Here is a 20,291-nt window from a genome sequence, read left to right as displayed (position 1 = left end):
TCCCGCCCTCCGACTGTGCGCCCGCTCTGACCAATGGGAGCCCTTTCTCGCATCCAAGCGGCAGGTTGGTCCCGCCTCCTCTGCTCTCTCATTGGCCGGGCGGCGTGTCGCTCAGCCGCCTCAGTGGCTGCCGCTGCGCGGAGGCGCTGTCATGGCGGCGGGGGAGGCGGTGAGCGGGGCCGGGCTGGTGGCCGAGGCCCTCCGAGCTCAAGTAAGGGCCCGGCCGTGCGGGGCGAGGCGAGGCGAGGCCGGGGAGGAGCGGCTGTGCGCGGCTGTCCCTCCCCCCGTTGCCCGGGCTGGGCACGGTTTGCCTTGAGTGGGGGTCCCATGGTGGCCCGGGGGCGTCAGGTAACGGGTGGAGGTGAGGGAGCGGTGGGGCTGGAGGTCTGTGGGACCGCCGCCCAGCGCCCCGCTGGCTGTGGTGGGAAGGACTCGCTGCCCAGAGGCCTTCGCTCGGCTCTTCCCCCTCAGGAGCCTGCTGGGCCTCCGCAAACTCACCACAGGCCACCGGTGCTGTCACGCAATGCCCATCAATGCCCACCGCCCCTTCGACCGGTACACAGCACCTGTAGCACGTTTGCAGTTATCACTAGTCCTTATTGTTTCTAGACTCGAAATGGTGCAGAATTGGCAGTAGTCTTACCAAAAGCTTTTCTGTTTGGACAACGACACACTAAAAGGTAGCTCGTTTGCCATGAAAATTCACATTATCTTCTCATTTGTCGGTTTGCCCTCGCAGAGTATAATCCCACTTGTTTCTTGGGGCTTTTGTTAACGTTAATACTCACTGAAAGCTTAAGAGGAAACCATGCTAGGAGTTCTCAGAATCAGTAAAGCTGACATACTGAGTGACGGGAAAATGATGGAGGAGAGACGTCGCAAGTAAGAAGTGGTCAGCAGAAAGAGCTGAACATGTTGAGTGATGAACTGTTGTGAGCAGTGGGTTTTGGAGGTCTGCGAGCTGTGGAACAATTACAGAGGGCTGCACTGCAAATGCCAGTATTGTACACATTCTTACAATAGCCCATGAACTTTTAAGTGAATATATGTGGTGGTATGATGTTGGTTTTTTCACCGTCATTTGACAACCATTCTGATGGCTTCTAACATTTTCTTTTTAGAATATTGAATACATGTTTGGCATTGTTGGTATTCCAATCACTGAAATCGCAGTTGCAGCCCAAGCAGTTGGAATCAAATACATAGGAATGAGAAATGAACAAGCTGTAAGTATCTACCTGGTAGGACCAATCCTTTCTTTAACTGTTTTACAACAGAATGAAATCCATCATCTTACTAGAAAGCATGTAGCCTCTGAACGTTCTTTTAAGGAGACAGTAGAGAAACAGTTACAGCACTAGTCTACACTTCAGTAGTCTTTATATATTTCAGGTTGGTTGTGTAGGTATCAGAAATTAGACGTTAGGTCGTTAGCATTTTGATTGTGTTGCCACAGTTGTGATTGCCACTGTTTGAGGTTTGTTTTTTCCCAGTAGTAACATTTCCAGAATTCAGTGGTCTCCTGGATGTCCCGAGGTTGAACATGATGACCTCAAATTCAATAAAGAATGATAAGAATAGCTCTCCTGAATCAGGTGGTCATGAGCTGTGTGGTTTTGCTGTCTGATCCTGACATGCTTATAGGAGTGTGAGAACTCAGAGGAATGTATGTCTGTACGTGGAAAATCTTTATCTACTGTGAGAGAGGCAAAGGTGCGCTAATGTATTTAAAAGGTATATTTAATACAGGATGTCAACACGGTCTTTATATTCCTGTACATCATTTAGCAAGTATTCTAATTTTAGTTTTGGTTATTAACATGATTGAAATTAATTTTGTCATGTATCTGTAATTAACAGAGAAGATTGCTTTGCACTGCAAAATGAGATGCTGTTCTATTTGTCACTCTTTACTAGGCTCTTTTCTGTTAGAGCAAGGAAGACAAGAAACACTTTGTAAACAGTGAGATACTTTTGCTTAGGGGAATAGCAATGGCTTGAAGACTTGTTTTAGCGTCAAAATGTCAGGGTTTTTCTTCTCAGGGAATGGACAAGGATGAACAAAGATATCTTGTGGCGGGTTTTGCTTTGTTGTTTGTCCTCAATGAACACAGAGTAACTGCTTGGCAGAGGAGAGGGTAAAATGTTTGTATGTACAGTGTATTCAAGATACAATTAATATTTAAATGTCATAATTGTAATTGTCCAAGTTTATTAGTTGTGCAGTGTGGTTGCAGAGGACATCCATGCAGCTACTCCCTCTATATATTCATGTATGTGATCGGAGATGTATGGAAGACAAAGTTTTCTCCAGAAGTTAAATTAATGCCTCATTCCTGAGCCAGATGTAGCAAAAGCACGTTTGTATAAGAACTTGTTAGTGCAGGAAGACCAGATTAAAGCATGAAGTTAAAGGTTTATCCTTCAGCTAATCTCCTGCAGCCTGTAACATGGTACAGATTTGCTAGTGGCAGTTTAACCCCTGGCCCACTTGAGCACTGGGGAGTTATGTTGCAACTCTACAGGGCCGTGTCTTTTGTGCGTTTGTCCCTGGGTAGAGATCGCTCTGGTAGATTTAGGAGATCGATAGGTTAGTTTTAAACTTTATAAAAATAAAAAAAAATATTTGATTTTTATTCATTAACACCACATATTGCTAATGTTTAGTTCTTAATCTTTAACAGTAATTACCGCTACGTATTCAGAGCAGTTCATTTTTTATAACTGTTCGTCATGAACGTCCAGTATATTGGTGCAGTAAAGTTGGTGCTGATGCTCGTAGCTGCCAAGGGAATCGGGGTTGAGAGCCCCTCAGTAAGGGCAGCTGGAACCGAAATGGACATCTTTCATTCTCCACCCCGCAGCCAAGATCTCATTTTGTAAGATGTTGCAGTCCGAAGAGTTCATAGCCCTTGGCCTCCGTGCCTGGACTGTGCACTGTGCGGTGTTGGATGGGTGCTGATGTCCCAGGCCAAGGCAGGTGCCTTGCCCTGTCACACATTTGGGTGGTTCTGTTCTGTTTTTGTTTGTTTGTTTTCCCTGCTTGCCTTCCTGAAGCAAAAGCACCATTTTCACAGCTTTCAAAGTTGCATTTTTTCAGTGGCCAGTAATAGTCCATGAGCAAGCTGTTTATTATTCTGGGACTGCTGCTTCCAACCTGTGGTCACACCTGCAAGGAAGGGCTTTTCAAGGCCTGCACTTAAGCTGTACATTGTAACAAAAGACACCACGTAGCAAGCAGCAAGCTCACCTTCCTGCGGGAGGTTCTCCTAGAAAGTTGATCACAAGCCCTGCTGCCAGTCCCAGAAAATGTAGGGTAAGATACATTTAGGCACAATTAGCATAAGGACCTCAGGCTTGCTCCTTGACATGGTTGTACTGTTTTTACCAGATCTCTGCATACAAAAATGTTTAAACGTTGTTTACTAGTTATGTTGTATTCATTTGCTTGTATTCGAGTTGAAAACAGGCTAAGCTTTAGTTAAACCCTGCTTAATGTTTCCACTCGTCTGGGAGCAACAGCCCTCCGCTTTAGCTGCAGTTCAAAACCCAGCGTTCACATGAGTAGTTCTAAATTTTGACTTCAGTGCCAGCACCTGGGCTTGCTATATTTCTTGCTAATGCTGACTGTAGGTTGCGAGGTTAATGACATTGTATATGCCCAGATCCTTCTTGACTGCGGGAGGAACATAAGGATCTGCTTTCAGCTGAGCCACTGTGTTGTGACCTTGACAGATAATATGCGTGCTGGTGCTCACGTGTTAGTGGGATGGGGCACGAGGTTCAGAAGTAACAATAAGAATAAAAAAAACCTTTTACAAAGAATCTTCAAGTATAGCTTCAGAACTATTTACAATCTCCTAGTCTCTAAATAGCGATAGTTTTAGTCGTGTTGCTTCCTTGCAGAAAGAAGCAGTAAAAGTCTTAATGGCAATGACTGTACATGAACTTAAATTTTGTGTGCTGTTTTATTTTGCCATCAGTTCTCAAACAACATTGCCATGGAAACTCAACACCATGCTTTGAGCTTCAGTAGCAGGATTTTAGTAACACCTACTCCAAATATTATTTCTAAACTTTTGCACACAAATGTCATCAAATAGTTACCTAATTCTTGTATCAGTGACATTTTTCTTCTCTATGTCAAAGATTTATAAAAAATAAAAAGAGATTTTTCTTGTCAGTGTCCTTTTTTGTCAACAATTCCCTATCTTACTGCTGCAAAGAAAATAAGGTGTGCTTATTATTCCTCTACTAAGCCTCACATTTTTGCTGTGACAGTTAGTCTATATCTGTAGGAGCCTGAGGATATTCAAGACAGTTTCTCTTTCCATGTAACAGCTTATTATAAATCTATGTTTTCACTCATTTAAGCTGAGATTGCTAACATGCTGTGTTACCTAGAATTATTCATAGGTTTGAGGAAAATGTTCAGCAGCTCAATAAACTTTTAGAAGGATCTTTGGTGTTACTTACTCTTCTAACCACAATAGCACTTAAAATATAATAATAAATAAAAAACAAAATCCCAACTCTATTTCAAAATAAGGGAGGTAGGCTAGAAAGCTTGGAGTTTACTTTAAAAAAAAATAAAAATGAGAAAAAATGAAAAATGATTTTTTTTTTTGCCTTAAGTGTTAGAACTTTCTGATTTCAAGATAAAATTATGATTTCAGCCTTTCACTTAACTTCTGAAATACGAGTCATTCCAGTGATGGCTGCATTTCTGTTCATTGCCTATCTACATAAATCCCTCTTCCATGTTATATGTGGAGTTTTGAGATTTTTCATATAAATCTTCATGAGCACAACTCTATAATGGGGGGTGTGTGTGTGTGTGAAGGGGTGCTTCTACTTCTATTTAAGCTGTATATACCAGGGAAAAATCTGTACCTGCTTAATTTCAGCATTCCTATTGAATATTATTTACATATCACGAAATATGGTTATAATAATAATTGTATAATTAATTCCACATTCTTTTCAACAGGCCTGTTACGCTGCATCTGCTATTGGATATTTGACTGGCAGGTACATTCCATATTTATCAATATTTATTGTAATATATATTAACTCAACAGAAGCTAGGAACATTTTTCTGTTTTGGAGCTTTTTTTTTAGCATATGCAGATATAGGGCAGTTAAAATGGGACATCAATTTTAAAGTAATTGCCAGTACAGTTGTCAATATTTCTGTTGATATGATTCAGGGCAGGAGCTAAAACTCATATAATACCGTCAATCTTATAACTGTCTTCCCTTTTGATTTCTGACTAGTTGTTTAACACCATTGGTATGAGGGGCAGAAATGACATTACCATTGTTTGCTGCAACGTGGTGGACCTGCTATACCTTAATCTTGTCATTATTTTACTCAACAAATATCTTGCTAATACAGAGACTAACCACATGCCTGCCATTCTTCCCTGTGCATCTCCTGAGATGAAATGCTGGCTTTTCCTCATGTACCACATTTTGGTCTTAGTGTTGGGAAGCATTCTGTGGCTTGTGATTTAAAGGGTATCCCAGGGATTCTTTCCTAAAGTAACATCTGCTGTCTGCTTACTCACAAATGCAGACGTGATGATGCAGATGATCAGTGCTTATTCTATCTGCAAGTATTTTATCTGTGATACACAGTTGTAAGAAGCTGATTTTTTTTCTCCTATCTAAAGAGTCTGTAGAGCCACTAAGGAGTGCTCAGTAGTTAAAAATGATGATTATCTCACTGGAATAAGAAGTGCCTCTGCCTGAATTAGACTCTAATAGTTATAAATAAGTTTGCATCGAGTCAGATGCACTTCCCTCTTTATGAGCTTTCTTCATTGGTACCTATTGCTAAAGTGGAGTTGAGAAAACTGAAAACGGGGGGCATACCAAATCCACATGAACACTAAATGGTGGAGCGGATGTGGTAAAAGAAACACGGAGCTGTGTAATCATGAAGCGAAACACGATGAACCTGTGTATACTGCAGACAGACGTTGCATGAGTGGGTGGCATGTAACAACAGTTCACATGCTTTTTTTAACTGGGTTGATAAAGTTAAATGATTCTGATTGCAATATCTGTATTTAGTTCTTCATATAAATCCCATGTTGTCGATGCATTTTGAAAACACGAGTACATGTTTAATATCTTGTATTTCAGCATATTTTCTTTTTTTTCTTCCCTCTAGGCCAGGAGTATGTCTTGTAGTGTCTGGTCCAGGTTTTTTACATGCCCTAGGTGGGATGGCAAATGCAACCATGAACTGCTGGTAATATAAGTGCATTTTCTCTTTATCTTTTAATAGTTTATCTTTTAATAGTTATTTGCTATTATTTGTTGCAGATATTGAGCTCTGCAGTATTTAGTATGGGACTTTTTTTTCTTCTTGCAATCAGAAGTAAATTCTTCATTTGTCTTCCGTAAAGGGAATTTAGTTCATTTTTTTGTACTCTCATGGATAAAATTCTTTTTTTCTTACCCCAATATGCATTATTGAAAAATCTATCAACATACCTGTTTGCATGGGTACATTTTCAAATAAAGATGATATTCAGCCTATAATGCTTTACAGATTTTTTGAAGAGTTTGAACTTTTTCTAAATTGAAAAGCCACATTACCTTTGAATTATGGTATTTGCCATATTTCATACATGAACAAATTCACAACTGCATTGTTAAAATCTGTGTTTGCTCCCCATGCAGACATTTTGAGGGGTAATTAAGAATTGAATTAAATGATGGTACAGTGATAGCATTTACTCCCACAAGCCTTCACTGAAACATGGCAACTTTAGCTGGTCTGCCACTAAAAGCTGTTTAGAATGCTGTGTGAGGTATTTTGGGGAGAAGCTGTGGTGTTACCAAGCACACGGCACCTGGAGAATTAGATTAGTAATGGGTGATGGACAAGGGAAGCTAGATAATGGGAGCTCTAACAAACAAAGCTCCTAACACTTTGAAAAAAGATATCTAGTGTTAAAACCCTTCTAAAAAAATATTGACTAAAGTTTTGTTGTCCCTGTGTGGCTTTAGATAAAAATAGATCACATGAAAACTTTGCATTTGAACAGCCATGAATTTGGCCATAAGAAAAAAAAGCATTCATGGTGTTTGCTGTTGGACTTGCAGGAGACATTTCTTTTCTCACAAGTTGATTTTTGTCTGAGAGAAGCTCTGTTTACCTGACTTTATCTTGTGTAAACCTGTACTCTTGGCAAAACGATAAAGAAGTAATTTATCTAGTTTAGCAGATTTGACAATGGAGTATGCAGCTGGGAACAGAAGTTAGAGAGAGGGCTTCTCGCTTCTGTGGCAACAGGGTGTTATGTCCCTGCTCTACACCATCCTGTGCAAGGAAGTGGCATAAGGAGACCAAATGTGTAGGGCAGGGTTAGCACCCAGCATTTAAGTCTTGTGATTCCATGACATTATTTTGTAACTTGCTTTGTAACGTGCTACAGTGGATGAGCACTGACTCACATCTCACAGGAGGAGGCCAGTAGCTGAACTGACCCCACAGGTACTGACTTTGAATAAATCTAAGGGATGGTCCTTAAGAGGTGAATCTGAGTTATCCTCCTTGAACCTGGAGACTTGTTCTTCTGATTACTCTGTTTCAGTCCCATCCAAGTTTAAAAAATCCTCTTCTGTATCAACTGGAAGAAAGTCAAGCAGTCTGATAGCCCAATTTACAAGTGGTCGTGTTTTTAGATTTTATTGCCTGAGTACAGATTGGCTGAGTGGAAAAGCCTTTAGTTTACCTTGGAAACTTGTCACAGTGGGCAGTTGAACATGTAAATCTAGCCAAGTAGGGAGGTAGTGAGGCCTTGGTAAACTACATTTCCAAGGGTATAACATGTTACTTCATGTTAAAAATTACCTACAACATTGCTGCTTCCTCTCCTGCCTCATTCTGAGCAAAAGATTTTTGTTATTTCAGTTAGGCTGTGAAAATAAACTCCAAAGAAGAGTTTGCAGTAGTTTTAAGATTTCTGTATGCATTAGCATGGTGCAGTACTGTTCTTTACCAGAGACTGCAGTTGAAATTTTTCAGTTTACTGAAGTTCTTCTCTTCCAAGTCCATAATGCTTGATACTCTTATTAGTTTCATTGTAGTCAGTGTTCTTCCTGCTTCACCGTTGTTTTGGACTTAATTTAATTTAACTATTTGCAGTAATAAGCACTGCTCTTAAAAATGTCTACAGTATAGTGCCAGTAGTACAGTATGATGATTACACAGGGGGAAAAACTTATTTCTGGTTACAATTGTATAAGATTTAAAAGCAAAATCAAATATTTCGAAGGTATAGCTGTTGGGGGTAGCTATATTAAGAATAGAGTACTCTCCTTATTGTATTTCAATATTGGGAAGTAGTGTTTATTTTTTTATTAAAACTTGTAAATAAAAAAATGAAAAAGGAACATAGGGTTTGTCACTGTTAAACAGACTGGTTACACATGGATAGTAATAACCATTTTGCTGAAGGGAGAGAAAAAAGAAAACAGGGCGTACCATCAGTGGAGTAAAATTTTCCATAAGGATTTTCCACAGAGGTAAGATACAGCCTGAAGTTCTAATCTCACTGTGTCGAGGGATCAGAACTGACGTTTTGATTTGTGGTGGAGAAATGGCCTGGTTATGAATCTCAGATCTAGATAAACATATCCCAAAATCTTATGGGTGATTAAATTTAGGATTATGCTTTGCACATGCTGTTAAAGTTTCAGTTTAACACCTTGTATAGATAAATGCTGTCAAAGGAAAGGCTGTATCTGTTTGAAGAGAAATCGTTTTAAGAGCAAAAGCCTGGAAAGCTTGTAACATCGTCTGTTGTCATTTCTCTCAAACCACCTTGCCACGCATGTTATCAAACTAATTAAAATTGCTAGTAATACAGCTTTTATAGAATTTTTATGCTAGATGGAGATCATTCAATATGGCCAGACTGTCCTAAAACCAGACACCTAAAGGCTGCTAGGAAGTCAACCACCTGACACTGATATTTAGAGTCCACCCCTGTAATGTGCTGGCCACTTTCTGTCCACGTCGATGTCTCAACAGTAGTAGGATTTGGCATTAAGGTGAGCTTACAGATGTGATTGCAGTTACAAAAATATATGTATGCATATATTTTTTAATACTTTTCTAGGCCTTTGATTGTTATTGGAGGGTCTTCTGACAGAAATCAGGAAACCATGGGAGCTTTCCAAGAATTTCCACAGGTACACAGACATATAACTTTCTACAAAACAGTTTCAGTTAAATAACCAATGGTATTTCTTCCTTAGTATAGGGATAACAATCCCAGATACTAACATTTCCTATCATATTGTGTAATGCTGTTGATTTGCTCCATCTACTGGTTTAAAATTGGCACTGTGTAATCCACCAGATTACTTGTGTTGTCTTTGTCCACCATCATGCTGCAATTCATGCTCTGTTTTAGGTCTCAGCTGGTATTTATTGTCCTTGCCTGTCTGTTCTGAGATGGAAGAGAAAAAAAATAAACTTTACAAGAACAGAAGCACCACTTTCTGGAAAAAATATGTAAGCACTCAGCAAATGAGTATGGATTGACAATTTACACCAGCTGAGGAACTTCGATTTTCTGTGTGGGAGCTTTCCCCTTGTTGCTTTCAATTTGTCATTTTTTCATTTCATTCATGTTGAAGTGAGTTGGAAATGTCCAAATCACTTTGATAAATGCATATAACCATTGTATCGATTTATTTAGGTTGAAGCTGGTAGGCTGTACAACAAACTGTCTGTCCGCCCAAGCAGCCTAGAAGTAATTCCTGCTGTTATTGAAAAGGTATGAAAAAGTACTAAATTAGCAACAGAACATCTTGTAAATGTCTCCCACTGCATAAGGTCTGTGGGGTTTTTTTTGTTTGTTTGCTTTGTTGATTTTTGGGGGGGATAAAGTTGTTACTATAACCAGTTTGATCCTACAGATGCTAGCTAATGGTTGATTGAGTAAATTAACACCCAGGGCTTTTTTTTTTTTTCTATGAACAGTGCTGTGGAAAAGATTAGAAATAAATATTGTTCTAATCTGACGTTTACTGATGCCTGCAGCGTTTTTGTTAACTTCAGTCAGAGCTGCAAGGATTTTGTTGAAAAAATGCTTTTAGGGAGATGTGCAAGAACTAGAAATGCAATAATGCAAACTTCAGCTCTTTTAGCTCTGAAGTTCTGTTACTAAGCGCTTTCATTAAGTGAAGATTTGGAGGGGAGAGGTAGAGAGGGTTGCATTTAGTTTTGGAGTGTGCGGATTGTTTTGTTTGTTTGTTTTGCGTATGCTTGTCTGAGAAAGAATACATCCTTATCTCCATGCTTCAGGAAGGGTTTCAAAAGACTCCTGCTGTAGCAACATTTTAGCCATGTCAGCCTAAATTTTGCATACAATAATACTGTTTTCAGAAGTGCAAAATCTGAAATTCAGAGTATCTACCTGTAAGAGAAGAGCTAAGAGCATAATAGAAGATGGAGGAGTTGGTTGTCTTTTTTCTCTGTTTATGCTACCTTAAATAAAATGTTTATTCTAGTATTTCCAAATACAATTGCTTGTAATACAGTTGTCTTATTCCAAAATAAATAAAGAATTTACAATCTAATACTGTGCATAGGGAGAAATGTAAACAACTGTTAAACCTTAAATCTATTGGTATAAATCAATCCTTGGGATTTTTCCCTGTGATGGTTCAGGAATCTGAAACACCTAACACATATGTGTTCTTTGTTGTTGTTTTTTTTTAATTTAAAGTTCTTTAACATCCTTTCAAACAGCGGTTAAAAACGGTGTTCATCTGTTTTCTAGGCTGTAAGAACCAGCATGTATGGTCGTCCAGGTTCCTGCTATATTGACATACCTGGGGATTTTGTGAATCTTGAGGTGAATAAGAGCTCCATCAAGTGCGTACAGATTATATTCATTATTTTTCAAGGCGCTGAATAAATTTTAGTTTTAAGTTTCTTTAGTATTTTCTTAAAACAAGAAAAAAATAAAAAGAACATGAGATCAAATAATTTGCTATGAGGTTGAAATAATGATACTAAAAATTGACTCTCTTAATTTAACTTTCCATTATAATGTTATTTGGATTATAGTTTATCATTAAGTGTGCAAAAAATGAATGAATTACTGTGATGCTAGAACACCGATGTTACTTCATCTCTATAATAATGCTACCTATAGGATTAAAGAAACGTGCAAGAAAAATTTTGGAGTCTGTTTTAAAAATATATGTATCTTGTTCTGATAAATTCTGTGGGTAACATGGTATGCAGCAGCTGTGGTTTTATGCTAAACAATGGGCCTTATCTTCTGACATTTCTTGTTTTGTATTTTTTTTAAAGACCCTCTTCTATTCTGCTTGTTCACCAGGTACGTAGAATGCTGCCCTCCACCTCCCATCAGCATGGCTGAACACTCTGCTGTATCCAAGGCAGTATCTATCATTGCTCATGCCAAGCAGCCTCTGTTAATCATTGGCAAAGGTAGCATGCTGTGACTGTACATATGTAGGAAAAGACCAATAACCAAAATGATTTCTCTTCCCCATCAGTGTTAGCCATCTATTTTTCACATTCTATAAAAAAAAAACACTTTGAAATTTGATGTTAAAATCTATTCTGTTTTTATAACATTTTATTTTTTTTATGTAACTTCTCTTTTTCATCTAGGTTAAAAGAAAAGTCAATTGATGAAATACGAGTTCAAGCAGGGAAAAAATCAGATAGCCATTTTCTTAGAGGTAGAGATACTACCAGGAATTCCAAAATTCTTGACAAATTTCTGTGCCATAATACAGAACTTCAACCACCCAAAATTAAATTTGAACCCAAATACCGATTGTTTGGTGTGTTATATTTGAGTTTTCCAGAATGAAAAATAACAGGCAGCTTTCATGATGGGAAATAGTACTCTTTCTGCCACTATTGTAATCAGGCTAATTGAAACTCAGGTGGACGCAGTAGGTTTCTATAGTATTAAGCAGTCTCTTTCCTTTCATTCAGGTGCTGCTTATTCACATGCTGAAAACAACATCAGAAAGTTGGTGGACCTTTGTGGACTGCCTTTTTTGCCTACACCAATGGCAAAAGGAGTAGTTCCTGATAACCATCCAAATTGTGTAGCTGCAGCAAGATCCACGTAAATATAAAGCAAGGCTTCTAACCCTAACATCTGAGAAACAACCGGGAATTGTGGTGTTTTACAAATTCCAGGGAAGACAAAATGTGTACATCAAAAAGTTGTCTCAGCTATGTTTCGCAGCTCATTTTAGAGCACTGAAGATCTTGCTTGGAAAGAAGCAACAAATTTAGGTGGATTACTTCTGACAGCACTTAGAATGCGGACCAGGAAGATACTTGTCTGAGAGCTAGTATTTTGTAGCTATGAAACCTACGGCAAGTAGATGTATCAATGTTGTTAGTGTGCATTTCATAACAAAGTGAAACTAGTGAACAGTTTATCTTAAGTATTTAATTTAGTGCACTTGAAAACCTATTAGCCTTCTATTTTAACACCATAGAAGCAAAAGATGCACACGTAGCAGACAGCAAAACTTGAACTGCAATAGTTGTGTGGTGTTTGCCATCACTGAATTGCACTTTATTTAGAAAGAAAAAGTATTTCAAAATCTGTTGAATGAATATATATAAATTTATTTATAAGAGTTTTTTTGCAAAATTAATGTGAGTGAACTGTAAGAACCCTGGTAGGTATGAGTATGCACAGAGTTAGCTTGCAGATGGCACATTCATATACTTGAAAACTAAAACATTTGCCCTTTGTCAAGCATCATAGCTTTGTCATTGATAAGCACGCTTATAAGAAAAATGGAGAATAAAAGAAAATACCATGTATTGTGTACACAGCTGGAAGGTAAATTAACAAGAGCCTAAACTGAGAGGGCCACAACAATTTAAATTTTGGCAGTTACTGTTGTCAGTATCAGAGTAGTGAGTGTTTTGCTTTAACCTCAGCATCATGATAGTATCTTGTTAGTCTTCCAGTGTTACAATTTCTTTCTTAACACAGTGTATTAGGAAAAGAGTAATTTTTTTCCTTGAGTTCCTAAGCTCAAGAATGGCTTAATGATTGGCTATGTTGGACAGGGGTTTTTGGAGCTAAATGTGCAGCTTAGGGGAAGAAAGGATTATACATATATTCTTGTGTTTGCTTTGATGGTTATTATTACTTCTAATTCTGAAAACACTATTAAATTTAACAGTAATTCCTCCTCATCTAATTCTCATGTGCCTCTATAGGGCATTACAGCATGCTGATGTAGTCATCTTGCTTGGTGCAAGGTTGAACTGGATTTTGCATTTTGGTCTTCCGCCAAGGTTTCGACAAGATGTAAAGGTTATTCAGGTAAGCACAAAAATTGCAAGTTGAAGGAAGTCCTCTGTGTTCCAGCATTGTCTAGAGCAGTTTGTGCAAATTATTTTGGTAGCATAGTTTGTGGCAAATACTGCCATACAGACAGTGCAATAGCGTTCATGTAGTTACGGTAGTTCTCTAGAAATAGTTCTGATTCCTTTAATTTTAATTTATTTATTACTTCCTTGTATTTTCTAAAAATGGTTAAAAAACTTTTCCAGCTATAAAGGACTTGGTGCTGATGTTGTGAGGAGGGCAGACACTTTTGTATAGTTGTTTAATAAAAGATTGGGCTCGTGATATGCATGTGATCTTAGAGCTCTGTAATTTCAGTGGTTGAAAACAAATTGTCCTTAAACTGTGAAACCTTTCGTACTGTTCGACTGCTCGCTCGGTTGGATATTTTCAAAATACAGTTACCTTCAGATCCAGAGTCAGTCAGTCATTATAAGAGCTCAGTCACTCAGAGATGTTCGTGGGAAAAAAAGAAAGAAAGGCTAATTAACTAATTAGTCTATTTGGTAATCTGCCAGCTCCTAGAAAGACAAGTTGTTAAACTGATTATGCCCAAAAATATTCTTCCTTAGAGCCTGTGATCGAAGAGTAATAGTTGACTTATTGTGGTGTGGCTGGCCCACTTTCAGTGATCTGGAACATTATCGCAGTTTCCAAACTTCATCTTTTCTACAGGAATAACTTTTTTTTTTTTAAACTAGAATTCTTTTTTACTTCTGAAATTAATATTTCTTCTGTTTCCTTTATCTAAAAAATGCAAGAATACTTTTTAATCTCATTTAGAGTCACTTTTTTCACTGTCAAGGGTTAATTTCACTTTGAATAAAGCATTTCCTGATGTCATTTCAGTAAAAGGCAGAGGAATTTATTTGTACAGCCAAAACAGTGTATAAAGACAGTCAGATTATGTTCCTCACTTGAACTGGAAAAAAAATTCCCTATAGTATCTTTAAGTTAATGGTGGTCTTTTTGATATACAGATTGATATTTGTGCAGAAGAGCTGGGGAATAATGTGAGACCAGCTGCAGTTTTACTAGGTGACATAAATGCCGTGACTAAGCAGGTAATGTAATGTCAGGTGTTCTCCTTTTTTGACCTTAATTTCTTCTGATTTATATAGTTAACAGTTTAAAACAAAAAACAAAAACAAGGAAAGGCATGTTTTCTGCAACATACCCATGCTGTGCATCCCCAGTTAAATGTTAGAGATTCTGGTTTGTGCAGGGATCCTTCCTGATAACATTTTTGATGTTTTTGGTGTTTTTATATATATTGAAAGACATTTGCAACTTTTCAAATGTCGTTCCAGCTTTTAGAAGAATTCAGCAAAAGACCATTGAAATATCCTTCTAATACAGAGTGGTGGAAGAAACTAAGAGAGAAAATAAAGAACAATGAGGAAAGATCAAAGGTATTGTTATATTAATTAGGAGTTTTCTTGCCTTAACACGTACTGATGCATAATTTCATCACTACTCTATATTCAAACGTCTCAGTTACTTTGGACATTTATGTCCAAAGTAAGGCTGGTGGAAACAATCTATATTAATTGTAAGTAGCTTCTCAAGCCAAAATACCACAGACAGTTAGTGTAAGCTTAACTTTATACAACCCACATTCTGCAAGTTCAGATGCTTTTTTCCAAGGTGGGATTTAAAATAGATCAATCATAGCAGTTCACCCTTTTGAACTTCCTGCTAACATACAGAAGGCAACTCGTTTAGAGTTATCAACAGTGAAACCTGTGTGTGTGAAAAAATTCATGTGTCGCTCAGGTTAAACTGGGTTTAGTAGGTTGCTGTTAATGACGGGCCAGCCAAAGGAGCAGGTTGCTGACGAGAATGTGCCTCTGGTAAATGTTGTCACCAGAATAAACCAATACGTGACCTTGAAATATAGCATGGAAGGCCAAATACTTCATCCCTACCTAGCATAGTACCACAGTATTATTTACGTATCTCAGTTCTGCACCTTACTCTATATTTTGTTATTTTTAAGGCATTAGCATTACAGAAATCCCTGCCTATGAATTACTACACAGTCTTTCATCACATCAGAGAACTGATACCCAAGGACAGCATTTTAGTAAGTGAGGGAGCAAACACCATGGACATCGGACGAACTATGCTTCCTAATTATTATCCCCGTCAAAGGTGTGGTATTTTCTTTGTTGTGCTGGCTCAACAGACTAGATTTTTATATAAATGTTTTCATTTAACTGAGTAGTATGATGGCCCAGAATTCTTATAATTCTTTTTAAAGTCTCTAAACAAAATAAATGTCTGTTGGCTAAAGGGAAGTTATCCACTCATATACTGATGTCCTGTCATAGATTTTAAGTTCCCTGTGACCTGTGTGCTCTGCAGCAGAGGGATGATAGTTTCTCACTCTCTTTTATGAAAGTGAGTGAGGAGCATCATACTAAATTCTCCAGTATAGATGCTTATTTCTGTGCTCAAAGAGTACGGTAAATACTGATTTAAAATAAGAACAATAGTTTGGAATCTCCTGTTGAAAAGAATTCATGCAAAACAAGTTTTTCTTTGAAACACAACACTTAAGAACAGGGAAAACTTAAGAATAAGCTCGTTTTGAAACTTGAATTATATAGTGAGCACACTTTAATGCAAACCTGTGTGCCTAAAATGCAGGCACCCAAATTCAGAAATGTGCATATGTCATCTTATTAAAGCTATACCACACAGAACTATTATAGGTAAGAATTAAGTGCCATTTCTTGAAGAGCGGGGAAGAAGTTCTCCCCGGGTGAGATGAACCTTCTGATCTGACTGGGAAGCTTAGAGCCTTTTTGTGAAAGTAACACGTCCTAAGTGAACCTAAATACTTCTTTGTAAACAAAACAAAACCTAAAAACTTCCAGTAAAGTTGGGGGAAGAGTTTGCATTTTCCCCCCTTTTTAAAATAAGGGCACAGTAAATTGGCTTCATATTGAATTGCGCATGTCTGAAAGCAAATATGAGAAGTTAACCCTAGAGTAATCTAGTTCTTCATGTACTTTTGTTTCCATTATGTGCTTCTGACTGAAATAATCTAACTTAATTACAGCTTGCAATTTGATTTGAAAAGTTGAACAGAAGACTAAAGTTTGAACAGCATTATTTAACTGATGGCTTTCAGACTTCTAGTTACATTTTCAAGGAATTAAATATAGAGCGATTTCATGTAGTCTGCCTATCTCTAGAGTAATTGAATGTTTTTGAAATACTGTTACTATGCAAGCTAAAAGCATATAAGAATAGTCTTTCTTTATTGTAATATCACTAGTGTATGAGAGTTCTCAATTTTAATTAGTTCTAGTATGTTTGTCTCAAAACATTTGCAGTCTTATTTGATGTTTAAATTAATATAATAATACATACATCTGGTATCCAACAAACCAATTGTTTATGAAACAATATTGGAATAGTATATGAGTAATTATTAAAATTAAAGATAAATTGTGGATTAACTGAAAAGGTTTGAGTGAACATAGTAATTCTATGTTCTCACCTTTAGGCTTGATGCAGGTACTTTTGGAACAATGGGAGTTGGACTGGGTTTTGCCATAGCAGCTGCACTGGTAGCTAAGGACCGAACACCTGAAAAGCGAGTCATCTGCATAGAAGGAGATAGTGCTTTTGGATTTTCTGGGATGGAAGTGGAAACAATTTGCAGGTAACTGGTTTTTGCTCAAGAAGACCCTCTTCGTATGCTGCCTGGAACAATAAAACTAGAAGGCCAAGAACACTGCTGTTATAGGATACTCTTAAGACACGTGAAAAGAAGCCAGAAAATATTCATAGTAATTTTTCTGCTGTTCTGACATAATGTGTTGTTACCAGTGATGAGTAGGTCATGTTTCAGGTGAAAGTGATTTTTTTAATTTTTCATTTTATCTTTAATTAAAAGTAACACTTTCAACACCTTGCAGAAAGGTACAGATATTTCAAAGATCTTCCAAATGTACCTCTGTAGATACAACTTGCCAATCCTGATTATTGTGGTAAACAACAACGGGATTTACACTGGTTTGAATGCGGATAACTGGAAAGAGATGTTACAATATGGAGATCCTGCTACATGGTGAGCATCTTCAATGTGTTGTTAATTAAGGAAGAAATGACCAAAATAGTCATGCTGTTCACTTTTAATGCTTTATAATTCAGATTGAATGTTTTCGTGAACATAAGTCCTGGGGTTAGTTTTTGTAAATAAGAACCAGTTACCAAAGGCGAGGAATCAACCCAATTACAGACTACTGTTTACACAACTGTCTAGCAGAGAAATAACACTCCGTTAGTCATCTCAGGTTCCAGTAGCTGCTCAGGCCCCACAGGATATAGAGTTCATAGTGGGATAACCTCCAAAATGACCCAAGGCCTGTGTTGTAGGTATACACTGGGCTTCTGGATCTGAGATCCTTGTATCCTGAACTAGGCTAAAAGCCTACTCAAGAGTGTCTCCAGATGAAAATGCGACTCTAAGCATAGCTTAAGTGATATAGGAAAAAGTTCCTCCAGCCCAAAAGAATTCATCAGGCCAGAACAATAATCATCGCATACTTTAGAATTGGTGCACTGAAGTAATTAAATTGGTCAATCTGGCAATTCTTCCCTGCTGTTTCTGAGTTTTCTGTTTCACTGCAGTGTACCTCCAGTTTCTCTCCTGCCAAATTCACACTATGAGGAAATTATGTCTGCGTTTGGTGGTAAAGGATATTTTGTTAAAACACCAGAAGAATTGCAGAAAGCTCTGAAAGCAAGTGTGGCTGACAAGCAAACACCTTCTCTTATAAATGTAATGATTGATCCACAGTCTGAAAGGAAGAAACAGGTATTTATGTTTTCCTTTCTTAAGTAGTCAGGAAGCATCACCAAAACTGCAGAGAAGGCAGATGATTGAAAGGCAGAAAGATTCTCTTCAGAGTTGGGAGATGGCAGAATCAGTGCCTTTACACTGCATTGTCTTCTTTCCTTGTTTTTTCTTCATTGGCTCTTACTGATGCCTGGTGTCTTTAATGACTCTTCCCAGACATGACAGTTGTTCCTTCCCATTCCTGACAAAATGAGACAAAACATTTTTCTGAGCAGTCTTTATTTATGTCTTGTAGATTCCATCTGGTAGTTCGTACACATTTGCATCATGATCCTCTTACTGTTTGCCCATTCTGATAAGTATTTTATTCTCTTTTTGGCTTCCAGGAATTTCCCTGGCTTACTCGATCTAACCTGTAAAAGAAGATGAAGTTAATGGTGGTGCATGGTGATGCATTAAGGAAAACTAAATTGGTTTCCAGTGCAATTCTTTTACATAAACAGTGGAATGATGGGATTTAAAAAAATTTGATATTAGAGTAATCTTTAAGTGCTGAAATTAGGTAACTGTACAATGAACAAGACATATTTTAATGCATACTAGGCTTTCTAAGCTGATTGCACAGAACCACTGATGATAAAACTGTGTAATTTTTCTTTTACTCAAAGTCATATCCATCAAGATTTGTGAATTAATATCTAAATTATCTTAGCTCTGGAAGAAGGGAATAAGCTGATGGTTTTTACTGTTAGAAACACCGAAGTTTGCAATTACAGTAGCTTCATTTTTAACTGACCATCATGCTACTTGTTGGAGACCTGATCTTGTAATGACCAAAATGAAGTATCTTATTATGAAAGTGCTCATTGGCCTCGTTGTGCACTGAAGCCCACAGGGGAGATAGTCTCTTCATAATTTTACATGATGCTTTTTCAGCTTCTACTCCAGGTAGAAGTAGTGTATCAAAAATGTGAGCCTGCTCAAGGACTGAATTCGTCTATTGCATTTGGGTGTTGATGGCCTGTTAACTGGGGATTCTGGTGCTTGCAGGAAAAAACACTAAAATTTTGTTTGAAGTTTTACTCTTTGCAAAAGCCCTAACATCCTTGTAAGCAGAAAATGGGACTGAACTTATTAATGAGCTTTCCAGGATTCAGAGGCTGTATATCCTTATAAGCATTTAAAAATAAGAAAAGAAAAGAAAATGAAAGAGAATGTTTGGAGCTTAATGTTTAGTTTGGCTGGCATCACAAAGCAACTGCCCTATGCCTGGTTAATTGTGCAAAAAAGGCTCTTCCATACGGTATATTTACTGTATAGAAACTTAGTGTCCAGCTCCCACTGAATGCGATACAGAGCTGAGATTTTAAAAAGCAAAGATTGTCCTACTTCAGGCTGTGTTTCTACTGTGTTTCCGCCTTGCATCTGACAATCTGACTTAGAGCTCGGACTTTAAAAGTAGCTCTTTCTCTGTGCTTCAGTCACAGTGGCCTACAGCAACTGCATTCAGTATACACAGTAAGCGAGTCGCTTTTTATGTTCTTAAATACACTGGCAGGTTCTTTGTTGTTCTGTATGTATGACAAAATTCTGGCTTTGATTGGGTTTTGGTTGCTTTATGGTCAGTTATTCCAGTAACATTCAATATTAATTAACTAATGGAAGGCATTTGGATGACTGAAGGAAGAGAAGGACTGGGCTGGAAGGAGATCCTGGGCTACAGCTAGATTTGCTGCAAAAAACTTAGCTTGTTAGTTCTTACACTTCAGTCTGGGTCTGGCAGGAGGCTGTGGGTTACTGTGAGGCCGAGTATTATCTCGGCGCGCTTCTGTCTGACATGAGGCAGTACTGCAGACTACTGGAGATAACACTACTTGCTGTGTGTTTGGCAATAACCATGTGGCATGTGAAAACTTGAGTATAAGACTGCTGAGACGGCAGAGTTGCTGTGTTCTGTGGGGTCTTCTGCAGGGAGCATGGAACGACATTGGATCTTGGCACAGATTTGCTGTTTCGTTCTTCCTTCTAACTTCCACAAATTGATTTTAATATGTTAACTGATGTTAATGTGTTTAACT

At 37.9% G+C, this 20,291-nt stretch overlaps 1 protein-coding gene across 1 annotated transcript; it reads left to right on the top strand.

Annotated features, from left to right (window-relative positions):
* The first annotated feature begins 85 nt into the window (after positions 1–85).
* On the top strand, positions 86–19,760 carry HACL1 (2-hydroxyacyl-CoA lyase 1). The gene is made up of 17 exons (XM_048070347.2): positions 86–211; positions 1,122–1,226; positions 4,991–5,031; positions 6,179–6,259; positions 9,141–9,213; positions 9,726–9,803; positions 10,812–10,906; positions 11,379–11,491; positions 12,011–12,146; positions 13,268–13,373; positions 14,378–14,461; positions 14,708–14,809; positions 15,397–15,551; positions 16,915–17,073; positions 17,374–17,481; positions 18,045–18,231; positions 18,600–19,760. Exons 1-17 carry the CDS (start codon positions 152–154, stop codon positions 18,630–18,632), a joined length of 1,716 nt encoding a protein of 571 aa, XP_047926304.2. The 5' UTR covers positions 86–151; the 3' UTR covers positions 18,633–19,760.
* The last annotated feature ends 531 nt before the right edge of the window (positions 19,761–20,291 follow it).

Source organism: Anser cygnoides, chromosome 2, assembly GCF_040182565.1.
Source record: "Anser cygnoides isolate HZ-2024a breed goose chromosome 2, Taihu_goose_T2T_genome, whole genome shotgun sequence".
Taxonomy (NCBI): domain Eukaryota; kingdom Metazoa; phylum Chordata; class Aves; order Anseriformes; family Anatidae; genus Anser; species Anser cygnoides.
The sequence above is the reverse complement of the archived record's forward strand: the minus strand, read 5'-3'. Positions and strand labels throughout refer to the sequence as shown.

What these genes read in the sequence shown, in the direction of transcription:
- HACL1 (XM_048070347.2), top strand. Translation starts at nt 152, where the DNA reads ATGGCGGCGGGGGAGGCGGTGAGCGGGGCCGGGCTGGTGGCCGAGGCC. An exon ending in GAATGAGAAATGAACAAGCT is followed by an intron (nt 1,227 to 4,990) that starts GTAAGTATCTAC and finishes TCTTTTCAACAG; the next exon opens with GCCTGTTACGCTGCATCTGC. An exon ending in TTCCTGCTGTTATTGAAAAG is followed by an intron (nt 9,804 to 10,811) that starts GTATGAAAAAGT and finishes TCTGTTTTCTAG; the next exon opens with GCTGTAAGAACCAGCATGTA.